The following is a 19290-nucleotide window of genomic DNA, read 5'->3' as shown; positions in this document are numbered from 1 at the left end:
TAAAAATGCATATGGCATGCTCGTGGGAGGGGGGTTGAGGGATGTTGAGGAAAAATCAGGGTAGACTCAAATGCAAAGAAATGTTGTCCCATCATTTGCCCAACCCTTACCCTTAATTAAAGCACTTGCAATTTATACTTTAATTATCTTACTCTCCAACCATATTCAGTCATTGTCTCCATTGTACCTCTGGTGCCTGGCATGATGCTTGGCACGGATCACAATGTTCAGCTATATTTTCTGAATGAATGGATTAGTAATTGGAAAGGGGAGGAGTAGAGAACAGAAACTGATGCTTCACATTTGCAGGATAGTGAATGGTAATATTTTATTCCTTTCATGATGATGGGAGTACAAAGGGATGGGGACATCGCAGGAGGAAAGACAGTGCTAGGTTTTTGCCAAAAACACCTTTAAACTACACATGGAAGAGGAATGGATCCCCCAGGGCAGCCTTTTCCACCCAGCAAGTCAGGACCAATCCAGGTGCAGTTTGCCAATCGTTCCCTGTGACTGCAGGGCATGTGCTGGCTTTCCCAGGAATCCTGGAGCATCCTGGCCACTCTCACCCCAAAGTTCCCAAACTAAGCCTCCTTCTCTATGTTCTTTCTTTTCCTTTTTATTTTGGCTCTTGAACTCATTTTCACTACCCAGTAATGCTAAGATTCTTCTTCCAATTCAGGGAACTTTTCTGATCCTGAGTCTTTCAGCTCTGCCTCCTTCTACTGGCCCTTTTCACTTTCCAATCCCCTCACTCCTGGTACACAGAGCTGTCTGTACCTGCACTTTTGAGCATGCTTTGCTCATTTGGAAATGGGGCAAGGGTGGGGGGTAGATGGGTGTGGGATGGAGCACGTCCCTCACTTTGGTGAGGGCTCTGGGTTTTATTCAATACACGTAGCTGCACAGACTTGCACCCCTGCCCTCCACTCCACTGAACCTCTTCACAGATACTGCTCAGCAGCAGGCCTACTTGCAGCTCATTGTGTAGTAAAAGCGGTGGCAAGGCTGTGATAGGTGCTGCCTGGAGCCTGGCTTTTGTCCTGGCTATGAGCATGCACGCTGTGGCTGTGACGTGCAAGGAAGCCATTGTCAGTCATACAAAACGGTTGCTATGGAATGTGTTGAAAGTGAAAAACATAGTTTAATTGTGGATTTTATTGTAAGTGTGATACTAGTCAGAAAGGCCCAGGAAGCTGACATTACAGCTACCAGCTCAGGGAGAGGAAAGGAGAGCAGCAGAAGCAGTTCTTGGCATTTCATAGGTGGACACCTTCAGGTCTCCTGTCCCCCCTTTCCCTTCACTCAGGTTCGTTACGTGGCAAATCTAAACATTTGCGAATTCACAGTCATAGTCAGTCATCCGGCACATTATGAATTTCCACTGCCGATCCCTGTGAGGAGAGAGTCAGAAAGCCAGTATCAGTGAGAAAAGTTGCCATGGGAGGAACCACTTTGATTGTCTCCATGTCACTGCAATGAGTCCTCTTTAAAACAGGCCATCCATCTGTGCACTGATTTTTTCTTGTACTTAGTACTTACCATGTGCTAGGCTCTGTGCTATGCCCTGCATGCTTCCTTTCAGAAAACACTATTACAGACAAATGGAATGAGGGGAAACAACTCTAAACCCCTAAAGGCAAAAGAAAATATCTGACATCCTCACAAAGAAATTAAATTGCATATTTGGTTTAATTGTCAAGGATGGGAGAGTATACAGGATTGTTCAAATTTTAAAAAATATGGTGAGCCTGCATTTCAAGCAAGGTTCTTTGCTAAGGTCAAGCCTGGGTTCCTCTTTTATCCATTTAACAACGACTGATTGTCTTCTCTGCATGGCACTCCTCTCGTCTGATATTGTTTAACAATGATAATAGCTACTATTTAGTGAGCAACTCCAATATATCCTGCATTGCACTAGATGCCTTACATATTTGCATATTGAATCTTCAAAATGAATCATTGTTTCAGTGAAGAAACAGGCTTAGAGAGGTTAAGTGACTTGCTTTAAAGTAACACAAATAATAGGTAATGATTTGAGATTCTTGCCCGATTTTGTCAAACTCAAATCTTGCTCTTTTTCCTACATCACACTGCCTCCCTAACTAGGAACCCATGGCCCCATCAGAAGACAAGGCTGTCACACCCTTTGATCCATCATGATGAACAAAATGTAAGTTATTCCATATTTGATAACACAAATCCTTCCAAAGCACAGTGGGATTGTTTCAACTTAGAATTATCCTTCTCCCTTTTAAATCTGCAAGGCCTCTTCCTAGTTCAGTCTATCCAGAGCACCAAGACTAAAAAGGCTTCCACCAGCTTCTGAATTGGAAAGTGGGATTGACCGCTCTCAGTTCTGGGAGGTAGCTCTTCCCGAACCTATGGAACACATTGCTCAAGCAACCTAAGGCAAGCTTTATAATTCTGGTCCAGGCTTTCTGTTTGGGACAATTGCAAATAGGGTCCCCTAGTAGGAGTCTTTGAGGGCCTGGGTGGCCAATACTTATTGGTGTTTGCCCCTGTGATTTTTGTCAACAGAGCACACAGCCTGTTTTATATGGATATTAGCAAGTTGATGGCCTGTGTGTTTATCAATTGAATTTCATTACTGCAAGTAGGTCTGTGTGATACCAAGACACATAGATAAATAAAATCATATGGCTAGACATTCACACTATTTTTTCAGATATTGAACAAAATTCAGACTTGGTCCAAAGACGCTTTGCAGGGACTCAACCAGGAAGTCTCTGATTTCCCTCCAGGACAGTGATTCTCAACCAGGGGAAATTATGCCCCCACAGAGACACTTGTCAATGTCTGGAGACATTTTTCATTGGCACAATTGGGGTGGTGCTGCTGGCATGTAGTGGATAGAAGCCAGGGATGCAGCTAAACATCTACAAAACACAGGACAGACCGCATGACAAAGAATTATTTGCCCCCAAATGTCAATCGTGCCAAGGTTGAGAAACTCCATTTCAGGAGGAAACCACTCTGCATACGGAGGGAAAGCCCCTGCCACTATGTCCTGCACTGACAATATTTCTCAAGGCAGTGGCCTTGGTTTAGCATCTTGCAGCACAGCTAAAGAAACTCGAGTTATGTATCTTTAAGCCACTGATTGTTAGTGACAGCAGAAAAATTGCATGGGTATAATTCACTTCAACAAACTCAGTGACATACCTCAATTTTCTAGAATTCTGGGTAAATCATATAACTAAAAATTTCCAAGTCAACTGGAATTGGACATTTTAACTTTCCCAATATTTTTTATTTTGTCATTATTTGAGATGGTATTCTTTCTTTACTATATTCTTGCCTTCCTTCTTAAACAAGGAATATTGAACTAATTTTCTTATACACTTGGAGACATCAATAAGAATATTGAGTGCCCTTCTATACTGTTTTCCAGTGTTGCTCTCTGGGGCCAAATGATACCAGGCTTCTATGTCTTTTGAGTCCTCAAGTCTTTAATTTTCTTTCTTTTTGTAAAATGTATTTTTTGGTATGTCATATGTCATTTAGCTATTTGTTCTCATTGATGACGAGAGTTTCATTCTAAATACCACCTTCCCTGTTCCTTTGCTAATTTGCTGCTTCTAAAAATAGATAACCAAGCTAGTTAAAAATGTACCTAAAATAAATATAAGTGATATGTGATACCTGAGGGATACTCCTATGTGTAAACATAAGGGATTTTAGTTCATGGAACTTGAAACATATATTTTGTCTTTCCAGAGCTACTTAATATCTTATTAAAAAACTTTCAGGCCCATGTTAAATAAGTTAAGTGAGATACCAATCCATTTGAAAACATAAATATACACAAAAGATAAGTGGCACTGAAATTCATCATATTCATTATCTATTGTGTTAATGTAAATTTTATTGGGTTTGCAAATCATTTATCTATAACTTTTCAGTAATTCATTTGCTGTGTAAAGTGATTACCATCTAATAAAGTAGGTTAAACTAGTCTTTTAACACCTAAATTTATCCACACTTCTCTCTATACTACTAAGGAGAATTCTTGTGTTCTTTTTATTGTTTTGTTTTATTTTGATGTACTTGAGATAGGGTTGGGGGATTGATTGTGAGGATAAGGGAATGCTATCTCTTTGTGCTATTTAAATTATCCTCTTTCACTCTAAATATCATTAGTAAGTTTTGTGTGTTCCTTCTCTCCAGTCTGCTCCCCTGTTTCCTCTCTCCCTTCCCAAACCCAAAGGGGAGGTTTTATCAGGGGCAGGTTTGGAGGGGGCGAGTTTGACAGTGGGTACGTCTTCAACCATGTTTTCCCACTCCTCCCTGATATTTGATGAGAAAAGTGCTCTTCAGAAGAGAGTGAAGGAAAGAGCTTAGAACATCATGGCAGACCAAGTTTAGGATTCTCTGCTCTGGAGCAGGCCTGAAGACCATCTTTATCTCCACAGGTGAGCTGCTCCACAAGGTAAGTTCATGAGAACAGCTCACTTTCCATTGTCTTCCATTGTCCAGCCAGTACAGCTATCCCCAGCTAATCTGGGAAAATCCCAGACCAAAATTCCTGCAGTTGTGATCTATGCATGGAGGTAGTTACTGGTTCCTCTAAGCCCTAGCCCATAGGAAAGGCTCACCTTTCCACTGCAGAGAAAGTGGTCGCTGCGCCTCGCATATAGTGGTCATAATTGTAGGAAATCATGTCCATATCCTCACCATAGTGACCTGGATACTCTGTTGTCAGCCTAGTGGATAGAAGAAAAGGTTAGAGAAAAATGATAAAACACAGCAATTGTGCTGGGAGTAAGCAGAAGAGACGGAGTGTGAACATCTTAGGGGACCCAAACTGGGGTTGGGTGGCCTCCACCGAAACACGCCAAGCTGAAAAAAGACAGATGGCTCTCCTCCAACGTCTCATCTTCTCCTTTCTTGCCAATCAACCATACACTGGAAAAGACAGGAAACTCCCTAGGCCTTGAGGAAAGATCAACTAATGTCAATATTAGTCCCCCTTCCATTCATGTCAACTTGAACAATGTTTTCAAACACTGTGAACCATTAGTGGATCATGAAGTCAATTTAATTGGTTATGACCAGTTTCAAAAAAGAAGAAGAGATGAAATAGAATAAAAAATATCAGTGAACATGCAATAAGGACAAGTTCTTATGGGTGGGTATCTGTGTATGTAAAAACTTTGTTTCAAATATATAGATATGTATTTATATGATGTTTGTATTGTGTGATAGTTTAATAGATATTTCTTTACCACAAGTCATTATCAAAAAAGTGTTTGAAAATATTTAACTAAAATGTAAACTCTGAAATGGGAGGGTCTTTTCCTTCCCCACCATTATTTCTCAGGTACCTAAAGAGCTTGTGGTACATAGTAAGTGTTGAATAAAGACAGGGCTTTGGGAGAATGAATTGATCTCAGTTTCCTGATCTATGGAAGAATGAAAGCTGCGTTACAGGATTGTTATTGGAACAAATAAGAATATGTGTGATATGCTGGTACATGGTAAGTGATGAATCATTAGAAGCTATTTTGTTTCTTCTTCCTCCTCCTTTTCCTCCTTCCCACACCCCCAGGGTTAAGTCAATATCGGGCCTTCCTATGATTAGGTTCAATATGGTCCAGCCTGAAATAAATCTAGTTCTTTCCAAAATCACATGGTTCTAATAAGGGCTTCAGCTCTGGAGATCCTCAGGATCAAATTAGTCTTTCATGTATACAAGGGCCCCCAAAGTTTTTCTCTTCACCTCCAAAGCTACTCAGGAACAACTAGTTAGTGATGTCGGTACTTTCTTCTGATCTGGGTCACCAGATCATTGAATACTGACAATGGAAAGAACTTCCTCTATGCAGACTGAACAACCTTTCTTTTATTGTAAGGATTGTCATGAAATCTTGGAAAGATAGATGTTTAAACAGGAATTCCAGGCCCCTAGGAGGATCTGAGTGCTTAGATGCAGCAAGATCAACGGTAGCCCAAGATAGCCTTGGGTCAGCCAGAGCCGGAAATAAAACCTCACCGTCCTGATTCATCTTTCCTTTTTCCTTGTCACATAGTCCCTTTTATTCTCTGCTTTTTTCTCTTCTTAAGACATAATTATGGTCTATTAGGGTGCCAAGCCAAACCCAGATGGGTTGCACGTGCTTTTGCTTAATGAAGTCATGAAGGGAAATAAGGCCCTGCTAATTCATAAACCCATTTTGTGCTACATAAAAGACCCAGAACCAGGTCTTCCTCTTTCTAATGCAAAAAAGTCAGGTAAATGTCTTATAAATGGACCTAACAGGGCCTCTCCTGGATCCCACTGGTTTGTGATCCATGAGGATTCTAACAAAGGCTGGACTAAAGTTTATCCAGAGAAGAAAGAGGGATTTGTTGAGAACATAAATTACACAAATTAGGATTAAGAAATCAGGAGAAGGGCTGTTTTCCTTATTTCAGAAAACACAGAACATTTTCCAGAACTTTTAAAGCACTCTTTGGAGACTGTAAAAAACAGCTGTCACAAACATTTCTATTTCTGCTAAGGCAGAATCGACACATGGCATTAATGCATTAGGCTAAATCTAATCACCAAAACTATTTGAAAATCATCAGGCTAGATTTTTAAGTTTCCACTGACTACTCTGATAGTCCTTCTGATTACTTGGAATAAAGTGGGAAAGACTTTCATTTCTTCAAAACATTAGGAAATTCTAAGCTTCAAAGGGAGAAAAAGTTATCCAGCACTCTCTTTAACTAGCATTGCCTAATGCTTCATTTTTGGTGGAAACGGTGTGACGTGTGCTCATTGGTGCATTTCCATCTTGGTCCCAGCCAGATTTTTGTTTTTTTGTTTGTTTCCCTGTTTTGTTTATTTGGTTTTTGTTGTTATTGATGGAAATCCCCCTTGTGTTGTGAAACTAAAAATACAGAGGGAGACATGGCCCCATTTATTGGTAGAAAGCAAATCCCCCAAACACCATCCATAGCAGGAGCTGCTGCTTCACTACGGCCCAGGAAGCTGTATCTGAGACGTGATTCCATTCAGGCCTCCACGACATCACAAAAAAATTTCTCATAAATAAAAGCCTCCAGTAATAGCTCCTCAGAGAGAAAAGAGAATTTAAGCTTTGAGAACTAGACACTGAGACAAGTGTATGAGGACTTGCCAGGAAACTAAAAGAAGCTGCAAAGAAGCAGAATGATCATGAATTCATAACTTCGGCATGGGGCTTTGGGACGGCGGGTAGTGGAAGAATTCAGCGTGGTTCTTGCCTCCTTGCAAGTTACAAGGTCACTTCAGGCAGCTTTTTGGCAAAGCCTACTTTATACTGGGCATTGCTATGCATTCCTATACCAGTTAAAACAATCAAACAAGTCTTTGGTTTGGCAAGTTGAAGGGCAGGGCAGGTCAGGAAGGCGCCTTTATTCAACTTACTGAAATGAGTCTATTATTCAAGTGCTTCTATCCTGAGCTTTCTTTATCCCTTTTCAAAAAACTGCTTGTGTGTGTGTGTGTGTGTGTGTGTGTGTGTGTGTGTTCCTCCTTCCAATTTTGGATGAGGGACTATTAGAATACAATTTCTACAATACTTTTTCTGCTTTCTACAGGCAAGATAGATAAGTAGATAGAGAGTTGCTCCAAAGGTGAAAACTTGAAAATTATACCATTTCTTGTGCCAAATGAGGTTGAATGAGATGGAAAGAATTTAAATAATATCTTAATTATGAGCTAAAGAAAATCCATTCAAACTGAAAGAATTTTTAAGATTGATACAGGATTTTCTCATTTAATATTTTTAAAGTGCAGAAATCACTAACAGATCCAAATAGACTCTCAATAAATGTTTGCTGACCAATATATTAACACAGACTGAGCTTCTGACAGAGGTCAAAGAGCTGAGCCAAGATATGTGCTATCACACACATTTTAAAAAGGGGACTAGATATGCATTTTAGTTACATAGGAGGCCAATTTTATTCATTGTCAGAAGTTTGCTTGAGGACTGATTTGGTTTTTAATTGTTAAATGTAAGGGATTTGAACCTATTCCTTGACAGAAAGTGAATCAGGATAAGATTTTGTGAAAACCTATCCCTTTTAGACCCTATGATCACTAAGTGTTTGAACTTAAAGGCAAATTTCACAGTGTTGGGATCTGTTTGTTCCATTTGTCTGATGTGCCAGCAATTAGGAAAATTGTATTATTTGGAATCATCCTGGGGGCTCCAAATTGCAGGGCAAGTCTCCTGCTTTTGCACATGAACCACTGGAGACTTGTCTCCAGGCAGGAGGTCTCATTGCTCCAAATCAGCCAGTGTCACGGCCTCAATCTTATGGAAATATCAAAGAAGCACATGCCACAGACTCCCTACCATAAAAGCTGCAAGAATAAGCCAGCACGGGTGCTAACAAACCATAATGGGGACCTAAGGGAGCCATACTTCAGGTTTTTGAAAAAACAAGAATGAAACTAGAATAGTTTCTAACACATTCCTTAGAAGTCAGCTCAAGTTGAAACAACATTTTAGAGGAGCTGTTTCTGTGGATCCAGTCTCTAATTCTGCTTGGTTCCTGTTGTCTTTGCTACCCAATTATTATCTCATCTTAAACCTCCTATTTTAATGTCCTATTATTTTTCCATGCTGCATATTTACAGTCTTATTAAAAAATAGATTACTACATGTGTAGCATCATTGTTTCATGATGATGACTAATGTGTTGAGCTCTTTAAGAAATCATTTGTTGTATGGCATTATATATATTATATTTAATATACAAGGTATGCATCTTTTATGATCTAGTTCAGCAGTGGGCATAGTGGAGAAACTCAACATTTGTTGAATAAAGGCCTATATTCTCTATCCAGCTGAACAGAGGATGTCCCTTTCTGACAGTCAGATCATTGAAAAGTTTATTAAATAAACATTAATATTACCACTCTTACATGATGACTGTCTAGGTATTATGAGACTATTTCGGGTGAGATGACTTTGTCAAAGGCCCGGATTGTTCAATAGGTATTGCATCAGATCCTGTTCAAATTAGCTTTACAAAGACAGGAAGAATCAAACCCAACTACAGTTATGCATAAAAGCAGCACAAAGGAATAGCAAACCTGGCTTCTTCCCCAAAGAGCTGGAGAAATTGGCCAAATGGCACTAAATGACAAGAATCTCTGCTCACACCAAACTGCCCTTCTCTGCGGAGAAAAGCCAAACACTGGGAGTGTGAGGAAAAGTGTGGGATGTTCACATTTGTCCTCTTGTGGCTTTTGGGGGTTTATATTTCAAGCAGTTCAAATATGCATCACAACACGGGGCAACACAGTATCAAGGATATTTGTGGCTTAAATTAGAAAAGGAAAGTCCCTGAACATTTTCCAAATGGCTCACTTGGAACTGAGTTTCTAGTGCACAGTCTAAACCCAGAGCTGGTAAGTAAGGACATTCATTTTGACTCATGTTGTCTTTCATCAGTCAGATTGCATCATGTTGCATGGGGATGCACATTGATCAAGACAATGCCACCTCCAACATCTCCCCTCCAACTACACTAACTTCTCTGTTTTTTGCTAGATACCTACTGTACTGTTATTTAGTGCTTCACCTGTATAGGTCTTATTTTCTTGCCTAGATTGGGAAATGGCTCCACACTGTGAGAAAAGTGTGGGATTTGGAGGCAGATAGACCTGTTTGAATCAAGCTGGTAACTCTGAATAAATCACAACTTCTGAGAATCCATTCTCTCATCTGTGTAATAAGATCATAATTTCTGTGTATGAAGAGTAAATGAGCTAACACAGGAAAAGCAAAAAGCACAGGACCTGGCACATGGTGGGTGACCCTAAGATAAATATATATGTGTGTGTGTGTGTGTGTGTGTATTATTGCTATCAGCGTCATCATCATTATCAGAAACTCAACAAAAGGCCATGAATTGACTGACGGACTGATTAAAAGAATTGATGAATTGAGGAATGAATGATTACTGCTAGAACCCAATACAGGGGAGAAGACTAGATGGAATATAGCAGCAAATCTGATCTGTAATGGAGAGGCTTACTCTGTTCTAAGTTGCTAGTAGGGCCTAGTCTTGAATTAGCCAATGCTTACCCGCCACATCTCTGAAATTTCTGCTTTCAAAATTTCTGCCTCCCATAGGCAGGCAGCAAATATATGACTACATCATAAATTTTGCACAGTCAATGTGACAGCTACTCAAGCTGATAAAAGGGGTGATTGATTTTGCTCAAGCTCAGAGGGGCTGTTGTCTGCCAGGATGAGTACTTTATGCATCGTGAAATGCAAGGACATGCTTGTTAGTCAGGCACAGAAACATCTAAAGCCAATGCACTGGCTTTAAAATGTAACATCTCCAGAGAACCTCTTTGTTGCTCAGATGTGGCCTCTCTCTCTAAGCCCATTAGGCAGGTGAACTCGCTGCCCTCCCCCTATGTGAGACATGACTCCCAGGGATGTAACTCTCCCTGGCAACATGGGACATGACTCCTGGGGATGAGTCTGGACCCACCATCATAGGATTGAGAACATCTTCTTGACCAAAAGAGGAAAGAGAAATGAAACAAAATAAAGTTTCAGTGGCTGAGAGAATTCATATGGAGTCAAGAGTTCACTCTGGAGGGCATTCTTATGCACTACATAGATATCCCTTTTTAGGTTTTCATGTATTGGAATAGCTGGAAGGACATACCTGAAACTGTTGAACTGCAGCCCAGTAGCCTTGATTCTTGAAGACAATTGTATAAATATATAGCTTACACCATGTGGCCGTGTGATTGTGAAAATCTTGTGGCTCACACTCCCTTTAGTGTATGGACAGATGAATAGAAAAAATGGAGACAAAAACTAAACGAAAAATAGGGTTGGATTGGGTGGGGGGATGGAATGCTTTTGGTGTTCTTTTTTACTTTTACTTTTCTTTGTTTTTTTTTGGAGTAAGGAAAATGTTCAAAAATTGATTGTGGTGATGAATGCACAAATATATGATGGCACTGTGAACAACTGATTGTACACTTTGGATGATTGTATGGTATGTGACTATATCTCAATAAAACCGAATTTAAAAAAATGTACCATCAAGACCTGTATTCTCAAAGTGCAGGTGTCCCCAGGAATCTGGGAACAGCAGGCAGTTGGTCAGGGGTGGGGGTGATGGACACCCCACGAGAGGGATAAGCAAGGTCATCCTGTCCCTGCCAGGACTTCCCAGGGAGCTGCCACTCAATCCCTCCCCGTCTTATCTTAAAATCTGAACAATGTGGGTAGGAGATCAAGATTAGCTTTAGACTGAGTACTTTGGGCTGAGGGAGAAGAGAAGGATGTGCTGATAAACTGATTTTACTGTTGTTAACTAGAACTGTCTAGGAACTCAGAAAAAAACATTCTCTGCCTTATGCACTGAGCACAAAGGAGGGGGCATTAGGCCCTGGAGAATGCAAAGTCAGACAGTCAAAGAATCTCAGGGTTAAAGGAAAACTTAAAGGTCATCTAAGTTGATTCTGCAGAACGACATTAAGTTTTTGTTCAAAAAGTAATATCGGATGAACCTCATGAAAGGCCATGGATCTGGAGAAGAAGTGTTTAGAAAAGAAAATAGGTGCTCGATTCAAAACCATCAATTCCTGGGACACATAGCCTCTCTCTGGACAGTCTCAGCACACTGATGGGAAACAGTCTCGCACAAGGCATGCAGCAGCTGGAGCTGTTTAGAGAGCGGGGAATTATTACAAGCAGTCTTGGAGGGGTTGTGGCTACTCCAGTGACATGTGTTTGTGGTTCATAGACCACCAGACTGAGAATTCATATTCTCTCTAAGTAAATAAATAAGTGTAAGACTTACATATTTATCCGATCCATGAGAACCGTTTCGTTAACAGCATGTCTGCATCTATCAGGAATTCTCTTTCTTGCCAGAGTTCAGCGATTCTAGAATATTTAACAAAAAACTGCCCAAACTGAAATGACACCAGCACCATGGTCCCCACCAAACAAACAAATCCTTCACTCACTTGGGAGGTGGTTGGATGATTTGTTTTTTCCTGCATGGAGTGGTGACATTTCTGAATCCCTAAATGTTTGCAAGCTCAGAGGCTAGCAGCTCACTTAGCTATTTCAAAACAGCATCGAGCTTAGTGCTGCAGAATGTCCTTCAGAGTGGGAAGGAGAAGATGCTGTCCCCATCCACATGTATCCTGTTCCCTGGAAGGTAATTCAGACTAGTTAAAGTGGCATAGGGGAAGGTTTCAAATAGGAAGATAATCAGCAGGTTACACTGTGGGAAGGTGTAGGAAAATAATCCCCGCTCTGTAGGGCTGTTAAAAGGATCAGATAAATTGATGCCTATGAAAGAAGTCTTTATCAACCCTAAAGCATCATCAAATCAATGTCAGGCTTCACCACTGTTACTGTTCTTAAGGGCCTGCAACATTCAGTTATTCGTTCGACAAATTTATTGAGGGCCTACTTTGTGCCAGGCATTATGCTGAGATGCTGAAGAAAGGAGACCTGATTTATGCCCTAGGGGCTTCCTTCGGTTTAGAAAGACATATAACATAATGTCATGACTCAGACAATTTAAAGATGCCAGTAAAATGTCTAGACATACTGGTGGGAGAGTGAGTCACACGCTGCGCACCATGGTGCAAACTGCAAGCTCATTTTGCTGCTTCTCAAAGTTTTCCCTTGACAATGTTCCGTTTCCTTTGGTAGCTTTTGGCTCTGCCACCACACAATTGGAAACAGAAGCCATCCACAGTGAAACCTACAGTAGAAGGACTTGCTTCAAAGTCTACTTGTCTCCTCTTTCTGAGTAATGGTCATACTGACCATTCATGGGACAACCCTATGAGTGAGGAGTGTGGAAGGCTGGGGCTGGGGTGGGGCTGGAAATGTCACTGCAGACCGAGGCTGGGGGCAGATTTTGCCACTGCTCACCAGAGACCTGAATTCTCAGGCCACTTGGGAAAAGCTGCTAATCTCTATTTGTCTATTGGTCAGGTCTTTGTTGCTGCATATATATAGCTTCATGTTCATTAAATTCGTAACCTCTTTTTTTGGTGGGCTGTGCCAAAGGGAACTCGAGAAGTCATTTCTCGAGTGCATAAGAGGAAGGACTTGCAGCGTTTGCGAGGACCAGCCCTCAGGTGGCAACTCTAAGTGTGGGCATCATTAGAATAGAGTTTTAAGAAAAGAAGGCAGTGAGTGACCTTGGGTCTTTCAGGTCTCAGCATCCAAATAAACAGGCTAAGCTTCAAGCAGCAACGTTCAGATTGTAACGCAGGTCACAGAAATGCTTAGAATATGGGGCGTTGGGAAAGATTTAGGTGTTTCCCCCTTTATCTAACCATCCACCCATCCAACCCCCATCTCTGCTCTTTGATGACTTTTCTCAAACTTGTGAGCCTGGAATTCTTACCTGCCTTATCAGTGAAAGCCTCGGGCCCTAAGTCCACTCCCTGCAGCGGTTCTGCCAGGCCAGGAGCCAGGCAGCCAGCCAGTCATGGTACGGCCAGCAGACACGGTGGCCTCTCCCATTCATCTTGGCAAAGCCTCGTGGTGATGAGGAGCACAGCTGCCCCAGCCTATTCTTCCTCTCCCCGGGGAGGCCTGAGTCACCTCCTGACACACACTGTCTGAGTGGGCACGTTTCTTGTTCCTCTGTATAACCAACTCCAGTCACAGGTTCTGCTTCCTGCGAGGCAATCTGACCCCCGACTGGGCTGAGCCTGGGCAGTCTGCCTTTGAAAGGCACATTAGTCAGTGAGAAGACTGGGTGTCTGCTGCAGCTGGGAGGGTGAGGGGGTGCTGCCTGCAGACGGGCCAGCTCTGCGTGATCACAGCCAGCATGTGGCGAGGTTTAAATGTCAGGTGTATTTTACCTCACGTAGTGCTCACGACAATACTACGAAGTCGGCTGAAGTTATTCACTCATTCAACAGATGTTCCTAAGTACCTGCTATGTGTCTGGCATTATTTAGAGGGTGTGGGATATATTAATACAAAGATCTCTGCTTGGCAAAGCTTACAATCTAGGGCAGAGGTGGGATTGTGGGTGGGGGATCAGAGAACTTTATAGGTGAGTCAGTTACATTTTCTGGGCCACTTCCCCTTATTCTGGACCCCATCCATAATAGTTAATCTAATGGTTCATTCATTAGTTACCAAGCATCCACATGTTCCAAACACTATGCTTGGCACTGGATGCAAATAGCAATGAGGCCCTGTCCTCCGAAGAGCAGGATCCACACACAAGCAGTTCAGATGCAGTATTTTAAGTGCTGTGGCAGAGGCATCGATGAAGGGGGCAGGGGAACAGGGCCCTTCACACCTAGTCCTCCAGCTGCCCCTGTGCTGCCCGTCCTTCCCACTGGAGCCTGCTCTGGACAGCCTTCCTTCTTTCACTCCCTCTCCTGCTCCTGACACATCTCTCTTGGCCACTGAGGGTGCCCCAATCCTGATGCACTCCGGAGTCTAGAGCATAGTTCTGCTATTGTGATAAATGGATTATCTAATAGGGTACTAGTTTGTGGATTATTCTTACAGATAATTTATTTACATTTTAGCCTGCTTTTAATGCTTTGCAACAAAGGAAGGCAGTTGCACTGTGGGAAGGGCCATTCTGTAGCAGACTGGTGAAGGGTGGGAGAGGCTAAGTTTCTCAGGGCACCATCAAGGCTCCTACCTACTCTCCCCTCACATTGGGGCGGGACGATGCATCCCAGGAACCTTCGCTCTCTCTTTGAAAACACTTCTGGGCATCCAGATTGCTCTTTGAAAAAGTATTTCTGGAGTAAAGAACTTTTTAGGTCTCAAGAGGGCACCAACAAAGACCTGCGAGTCCTGGGGTTTTTAACTTGTGATCCAAGGTATCCTGGCAGGGTGTTCATGAAAGATGACTCTTGAAATTCTCCGCAAAATTTTGTGTGAATATGCTCATGTATTTTTTTTCTACAGACAAGGCTGAGAGTTTTTATCAGATTCTTAAAAATCTTCAAAATCCCGGTGACCCAGGCTAAATTAATCTTGATCTAATGTGTTCTTAGTCTTAATCCATTCCTGTGGGAATGGACCCATGGCAAATAGGACCTTTTGAAGATGTTATTTGTAGCTACAGTGCGACCAACTGAATCATCTGAGCTTTAATCTGGATTATTGGAGTCCTTTACAAAATGAAATTCAGATATAGAGTGAAAAAAACCACAGGAAGCAAGACGATGGAAGTCAGTGGAACCCAGGAGAGAAAGGAGAAGATGCTGTCATGTGCATTTCCACAAGAGAGGAAAGCCGAGGACCAAGGGTTGCTGGCAGCCTGCCGCAGAGCACCACAGTCTTTGGAGAGAAAGCAGCGCCTTGCTGGCACCTTGATTTTGGACTTCTCCTAGCCTCAAAACCATGAGTCAATAAATTCCTGTTGTTTGAGCCAACCTATTACAGATTGCTTGTTTTGGCAGCCAGGGAACTAAAACACCCAGAAAAGGTGGTCATTCTTTCAAGTGATGGGCCTGAGATTCCTTAGAGAAGTAAAGTGACTAGCTAGAGACAGCATATTTCTAATGGGAAGGAGGAGTGCAAAAGGGTGAAGGCCAAGTCTTGGACTCAAGTGTTGTTGCCCAAATCACACTCCTTCCCTGATGCTCCACCACGTAAAATCTTTAGATCTCCTTTGATCCAGGAGCTATCACAATTCTATCATTCACCCTAGCCATGCCTGCTCATATGCTGTGGTCAAGTAAGGACTGCTTTATGGAGGCATCTTTGGAGAGCTGGAGGAGGTCCCTGCTCCACCCCACAGCTATTCATATCAGTTTACTTTGAACTTGGAGTTTACCCTTGGTTACTACTTTAAAAAAAAAAAAGTTAAGGTTTTAGAGCTGCCTGTCCCTAGAAACATTGTGCCCCACTTTGGTATCTGTGGAGTAATGCTACCTGATTGCAGAGAATAAGCATAAGCCACAAGACAGCTCTTCCAAGCATCACACTGCAGAAGGATAAATCACTTGAGTATGTCAGACTTGGAATGTTGACACTTTTGGGTTCCTTTGTCCAAGGCAGAAATGTCTGGCTTGTTTGCAGACAGAAGGACTAAGGACAAGTTGTGTTGTCAATACTCATGTAAGTTACCAGGGTAAATAAATATATCCATACTCTCTTGGTCAGTTAGAATGCTAAGTGAGGGGATATATGGCATCAGCCTGGGGAGGGGAAAAGGAACACAAATTCTGAGCATGGAATTACAAATTGATCTAGCAAACAGCAGCCTCGTTTTTTTTTTTCTCTCTCTATAATTATATACTATGGTTGACACTCTGAACTTTGACAGGTTTGTTTTCACCCAAAGAAGGTCTGTCAGGAAAAAATGCATTCCCAAGCATGTCCCACAACCTTAGATTTGAGGAGAAGTTAGCATGGTAGTGGGGAAAGAGCGCTGGAAGAGCAATCAGTAGATCTCAGTTCCAGACTTGACCTTCCATGAAATGGCTGGGAGACTCTGGGCAAGCCACTTCTTTGCTTCATTTTTCTGTTTCCTCTTCCATCAAAAGAGATGTAGTAGCATTGGGTTGGGTAGCCTGTAAAGACCCTCTCAGTGTGAACATTTTTCTAGCCTTTTCTTCCTTTGTTCCTTCGTTCCTTTCTTCCATTCATTCACTCAATCATTCACCCACTCATTCACCCCTCCTATATGCTTGTTTGCTGCATTCCGAGCTGGTTTGTGACAGCCCAGGTCTCCCTGAAGGAAGATACATGGACCAGAACCCCCCACAGGCCCCCTCCAGCCCTGGGAGTTGAGAGAGGTTGGAGGTGGCTGCCAGACTCACCAGCAAGAATACGGGCACCTCTTGCTGTAGCGACAGCAGTAGAATTGCCACTCCCGATCCAGCACTGACTCAAAGTAGCGGCTCTGGAACCCTGCCACCAGTCCATTGTTGGAGCATGTCTGGTACCTGAAGACAGAATGACAACCCCAAGGAACATAAGATATTGATACCCAAATGGACCCCTTCCTAAGACCCAGCTTCTCACATAGTGAATCATGCCACTATGTCAGTGGCTCTAGATTTATCTCATTTTTATGTAACTAATAAAGATTTTATTATATTTGTAGAAATGATACATGATCACCATTAAAATTCAAGTGATTCAGAATCTTTCAAATGTAGATAATTTGGGAAACACCGTCCCTGATGTATTGCTATGAATATATAATTAGATGGAAGAATGCATAAATGGATGGATATAGAGACATCTAAAAGTTTACAAGTACAGGATTATATCAAGTAGTGTTTATACACAGATAGTGCTCTTTGAAAATAAAAGAGAGTGGAATTCATTTTACTTGAATTTAACATAAAAAGAAACCAAAGAGAAACAGAATGAATTGATGAACTTCAAATAAATGTTTCTTCTGCTCGAGATCAGAGCCCCCAGGAAATCTGGCACAAGATGCTCATTCAGTCTCCCTCTTACTGAAGTCCAGGTGGGTGCTGCAGTTTGTCCAAGGCAACCTGGCAGCCCTGCTGGGAAGACAGGACACAACCACAGCCACTACCTATCCAGGAATCACTCTACCACCCACTCAGTCATATGTTCTGCACGGTCAGGGTCTGTTTTGCTCAGAATGCACTAGGGGTCCTGGCCTATGGACTCAGTCCTTACAAAGCTGTGAGGGGACAGTTGAACTCCTCAGACTCCCTGTGAGGGTTCCTTTACCTGCCCTACCTAATTCTCCACCGACCCCTCTCTGGAGCCACGTGAATTTTTATACTTTCATTCTACCTGCGCTGCTGTTCTAAGAATCAGCCGCTTTATCTTTGCAGAAACTTCCTAACTAGACAGACCTCTCTCTCTGACCTCCCAGCATTTCTGAGAATGGTAGAATCTTTTCTTCCTGTGTTTGGTCTCCAGCACTATTTTCTCCCATTCCTATTCCTAAACCCCAGCAGTGCCTTAAGTCTTGCCACTTTTTGCTGTGATGATGGGGATGCTGTTCATCTGGCTATGTACTTGCCCACCTTACTTGGAATGAGGTCTTTCACAAGCCCTTCCAAAACAGGGCTTTGGCTACCTCGGTTTCTTTGCATTTCCTACCCATGCCTGCCATTGACCATGCCCCCTCTTACGAGTGGTCAGGGGAAGATGCTAAGTGGCACTACCTGAGCACTGCTGGAAATATGCCCCTGCTTTGCAAGTAAAGCTAAGTTTCCAGAAAACAAAATGGATAAGGAAAGAATAAGTACCCTGTGCTGCCCTGTGACAGAGACTTTGCTGTTGCAAAACTGGGAGTAACATCATCAGCAACTGGATTTCATTTTATTCTTTTTAATTGCTGGAACTGAGCTTATGAACGAAACTAAATATTAAATATTTTGCTGTCTCTGTAGGAAAGCAGCCATCCTTTGCTGTGCCACTGCTCGCATCTCATCAGAAGGATTACCATTTCCGAAGCCTGGCACATTTCAGGAAGCCATGTGATTGGAATGGACTGCTAGAGTCATGGTACAGTGGAAGGGTGCATCTGGGGACACTAATCTATCCTAATTCCTAGCAATGTGGGTAAGTGGTGACTTCAGTATATCCCTCTAGGAGTCCTAAACAAAGCCCATATATATGCAAAGAAAGAAAGGGCAGCAAACTGGTGTTCCCTATGACCTTCCCTCTCGGTGTCACTAAAATGCTGCCGCCTTCTGAAATGGAGCCCTCTCAGAAGCGAGCTCAGCTGAGCAGTGGTTTCCCTGGAGCTGTTGTTCCACTGTTTTGGTTTGTCCACCGCAGGGGACAGGGTTCCTATGGTGGTACGTTCCCTGAAGTAAAAATAAATGGAGATAAGTTGACCTATTCCATGGGGTACCAGCTCTGAAGGCTATCCGAGTTCCACGAATTCCCCGCCGGCTGTCAGCCAGGCAGCCAGCCCCGTGGCCTGTGTGGGAAGTGTGTGTGTCACCTGCTCACACACCACCTCAGATAAGGCTGTCCTGTGGAGAGTATTTGGACACCTACAGGCCCAGAGCCTAGGAACCTGCGGTGAAAGTTAGATAACCCCACACAATCTCCTTTTCCCGGTTTTGGTCCCATTGCCTTCACAGTTTGGTAGAGTGAGCCTGCTTAGGGTGTTTGTTAGTACACGTACCCAACTGCAGTGAAACCGTTCCTTCTGGAGTCTTTTCACACCCATGTGGGGAACAGTGTAGCAGAGTGGTTAAGAGCATGGGCTCTGCAGCCAAAACGCAACACGCTTCAGGCTCCACTACTGTGCCATCTTGGGCAGGCTTCTTAACCTCTACTGACCTCACTT

General features: G+C 42.6%; 1 protein-coding gene across 1 annotated transcript in view; it reads right to left on the bottom strand.

Annotated features, from left to right (window-relative positions):
* Window positions 1–301: 301 nt before the first annotated feature.
* DPT (dermatopontin) overlaps window positions 302–19290 on the bottom strand; it is a 29072-nt gene continuing 10083 nt past the window's right edge. Inside the window, exons 2-4 of the mRNA XM_037813055.1 lie at window positions 16817–16942; window positions 4620–4727; window positions 302–1394 (exon numbers count right to left, since the gene is read on the bottom strand). Of these exons, the coding sequence (XP_037668983.1) occupies window positions 1328–1394; window positions 4620–4727; window positions 16817–16942 (301 nt within the window). The 3' untranslated portion in view covers window positions 302–1327. The remainder of the gene's footprint in view (window positions 1395–4619; window positions 4728–16816; window positions 16943–19290) is intronic.

This window comes from Choloepus didactylus, chromosome 2 (genome assembly GCF_015220235.1).
Source record: "Choloepus didactylus isolate mChoDid1 chromosome 2, mChoDid1.pri, whole genome shotgun sequence".
Classification (NCBI taxonomy): domain Eukaryota; kingdom Metazoa; phylum Chordata; class Mammalia; order Pilosa; family Megalonychidae; genus Choloepus; species Choloepus didactylus.
The sequence above is the reverse complement of the archived record's forward strand: the minus strand, read 5'-3'. Positions and strand labels throughout refer to the sequence as shown.